A 3,692-nucleotide genomic window follows, 5' to 3' on the forward strand; every position below is an offset into this window, starting at 1 on the left:
ATATTTACCTTGATCAATGTGTTTATTACTATTTATGATTACATTGACTATGTATTTACTACAATTTATAAGTTTCATCTTGTTGTCATATATAATGTAAATATGTCCATGATCAAGATATACCAATTTCTCTACAATCTCTTTTGTTTCTTATCAATATATATTATTCTTGTAATTGTTGATAAGTGATATTACCCTTAATTAACTGATAGATCATTTTTCCTCTTAGGTGTATATAAAGAAAGATAAAAATTAACATAATAATCTAATCAAACACAATAATCGTGTTCCTCTTTCTCTCACGGTTTTCTCAAGAAACCATAAACCACATCCTTAACTATACTTCCAAAAGGGAAACCTGACCAAACTGACAACCATGTCGTCTACATTCTTTACTGTCGCGATTATTAATCTCTCTGCTGTAACAGTTTATATATTTAATATTATATTCATGTGTTTTATTACTTACATAAATAATCGATTAACAACGCATGCATTTAGAGTCCCAAACAAACAAGCATTGTTTAAAGAGAGAGTAAATGGGTCATGAATTTAAATGGGCAAGACCGAGTGCAATCAGTAATTGGTAGCCCACATCGTTGAAGACCATGCCCACAAGCTGCAACCTCCAGCCGAGTCCATAGCAACAGCTTCTTCTTGCCCGGGTCCAAAGCAGCCCACTAGAAATATTATCCTCAAATAAAAACTAAAACAAGTTAAAAAAAAACATTAAGCAGTAAGCACTAACATAGAATTGAAATTAAGATGTTAACTTTTACATTAACACCATTTAAGTTTGCCTTGTTTGTGTTCTTTTTCCCATCACGGCATCAAGCCAGTTATCCATTTACCTCACGCCACTTCCTTTTGAAGGGGTTGGATGCTTCATAGTTTTTTCTATTTTTACAACAAATTTATTTCCGCTAAAATCCCCCTGACTTTGCACTTGCAAGTATCTGAACCCATCACCTCTATTTTGGAAGGGCGAACACCATACCAATAGACCATTAGGCTGGATGATAAAAATAATGAAGGTTTCTTTTTCATCCACGACAATTGATCAGTTATAAGTTGCTGGATGGTAATGTCATGCAGTATCACACTTTCCTTATGAACATGATTTTACTAGTTTCAATTCCCTTATGGCATATACAAACTCGGAACAATGGAATATTATTCTACACGGATTAGGGCTCGGGCTCATTCAACACGTTTTAGATTTCAATCATATTCTAAAATCGGAGTCAATTGTTCTTTGAAAATACGTATATTTTTATCTTATAATAATAACACGTGAGAATATGATAACATGTGGATCGATTTTGAATACAGTCTTTAAGTGGCACACAATCTAACATATATTAGAGTTGTAGTTGTAGCGAGTTTACAATTTTGCCTTTATTTGTCAAACTTTGAAAATTAAACGAGGTTAAAGCCTAAAAACATAAGTGGATTTCCTATTTTTGAACTTGTGATTCAATGATGATTGTCATTCTACTAATTATTTTCCTTAAATTGGCCACTGTTAGCGTAACTAACATATGAAGAATGAAGTCAATAAATCCTTAAAAATATAAAGTGGCCATTTTTTAATACCACTAAACTTATTTAGCTAATAAAAATTATAAATATTACACTTTTAGGGTGCTTTCATACAATCCCCTAGTTTCTAACTACCAATTATGGAAAACTACCACAAGTTTGTTATGATCATACTGTCTTACGGCTTTATGTTACCAACATGGGTAGTTGGAAAACAACAAGTACCATGTTACTTCATTTTCGGAGACTCGTTGGTTGATAACGGTAACAATAACCATCTGGTTACCTTTGCCAAAGCAACTTACCTTCCTCATGGCATTGATTTCAAATCCGGACCAACCGGAAGATTTTGCAACGGCCGAAACTTCGCTGATTTCACCGGTCGATCTCTCTACTAATAATTATTGACCACACCATAATTAATTTATTAGAATGCGAAACGAACGTGATGTATAATACTGTCACTTATATTACAGTTTTTCATTTGCAGCTGAACTTTTAGGCTTTACAAGACACATTCCTCCATTCGCTTCTTCAAACCGTTCGGAAATACTACTTGGACTAAATTACGCATCAGCGGCAGCAGGAATTCGCAGTGAAACAGGCCGCCATCTGGTGATTAGGACATTAAATCATATATCTGCATTTATACATATTTGTTTAAATGCATGAAATTTCATAATGTTTTGCAGGGTGACCGGATAACCTTCGATGAGCAACTGGTGAATCATGAAATGACAATTTCCGGTATCAGTTATATTCTAGGAGGATCTGATTTGGCATCTACGTACCTGCAGAAGTGTTTCTATCATGTAGGATTCGGCAGTAATGATTACCTTAACAACTATTTCATAACTTCAGTGTATGAGACCAGCAGCTTGTTTACAGTTGAGGAATTCACCGAAGCCCTTATTAACCAATATCGTAGCCAGATTCTGGTGAGTTCGTTCGCTAATGCTCGTGTGTAGTAGTGTCTGAAATCTAATTACTCGTCTATATTACATCATAGAAACTGCACACCTATGGAGCAAGGAAGGTAGCATTACACGGTTTGGGTCCAATCGGTTGCACCCCATATGAGTTATCACGACATTCCACGAATGACACCTGTGTAGAGTACATCAATACCGCGGTTCAACTATTCAATCACCAACTCAAGTTACTAGTTGATGAGCTAAACAACGACACGAGCCTACAAGATGCAAAGTTCATCTATTTAAACTTCTACGATATGAGCATGGAAGTCATTCAACAACCATCAGCATTCGGTACACGTTATCATGCATACTCGTTATTAATAGTTATCATACTCTTTAGACCATTTGGGGAGACAAATTTTCTACCCAATACTAGCTTGGTATCACTAGACCAAAGGTCCTCAATATCATATAAAACTTAACATTTATTTCACAGTGAGACCTTATTATATCCTATTTGTGGAAATTAATTCACCGTTTATAAATTAAATCTGGCTCATTTTGTTTCCGCATTGTGTAGGATTTAGGGTGGCGAATCGCGCCTGCTGTGGAATGGGGTTGAACAATGGTGCTGTTACATGTCTACCATTTGAAGTTCCATGTCCAGACAGGAACAAATATTTCTTTTGGGATGCATATCATGGTACAGAAGCTGCAAACAAGATAGCCTCCGCAAGAACCTTTATCGCACTTAATCAGTCAGATGTTTATCCCTTTGATATTTATCACTTGGTTCAGCTCTAGTCATAATTTTCGCAATAATGTATTTACAACGATTAATAACAACATATAAATTTTTGATATCTAATTACATATATATATATATATATATATATATATATATATATATTAAAACTGTAATTCGAGAGTTTGTGTCCACTTTCATTACTATAGATACATATATGGATTTGAAGGTTAACCAAACAAATGTCTTTTATTGATGATAATTTGGTTAAAACTGTGATCTATATGGTGTTGGTGGGATGCCTCGGGTTTGATTCCACTGGTTTTTCTTCTTATTTTCTTCTTCTTCTCCTTTTTTTTACAAGTTTGCAATTTCGGTTCCGTAAATTTTATAATTTAGTTAAATCTATGGTAAACTTTAATATTAATTTTGATTATTAAATAAGTTAATAATAACTAACTTTTGTATGTCATAAATGGTTTCAACAT

At 34.1% G+C, this 3,692-nt stretch overlaps 1 protein-coding gene across 2 annotated transcripts; it reads left to right on the plus strand.

Moving 5' to 3' along the window:
* Nucleotides 1–1,641: 1,641 nt before the first annotated feature.
* LOC143577864 (GDSL esterase/lipase At1g29670-like) lies at nt 1,642–3,266 on the plus strand. 2 transcript variants are annotated; one of them, XM_077061588.1, is made up of 5 exons: nt 1,642–1,923; nt 2,033–2,157; nt 2,235–2,480; nt 2,552–2,810; nt 3,040–3,266. In XM_077061588.1, exons 1-5 carry the CDS (start codon nt 1,683–1,685, stop codon nt 3,261–3,263), a joined length of 1,095 nt encoding a protein of 364 aa, XP_076917703.1. In that variant the 5' UTR covers nt 1,642–1,682; the 3' UTR covers nt 3,264–3,266. The 2 variants fall into 2 exon arrangements, with proteins under 2 accessions (XP_076917703.1, XP_076917704.1); XM_077061589.1 differs by having other exon boundaries at nt 2,045–2,157.
* The last annotated feature ends 426 nt before the right edge of the window (nt 3,267–3,692 follow it).

The sequence above is a fragment of the Bidens hawaiensis genome, unplaced genomic scaffold, assembly GCF_021521415.1.
Source record: "Bidens hawaiensis isolate Kalapana, Puna unplaced genomic scaffold, B.hawaiensis_p1.1 tig00028843_1, whole genome shotgun sequence".
Classification (NCBI taxonomy): Eukaryota; Viridiplantae; Streptophyta; class Magnoliopsida; order Asterales; family Asteraceae; genus Bidens; species Bidens hawaiensis.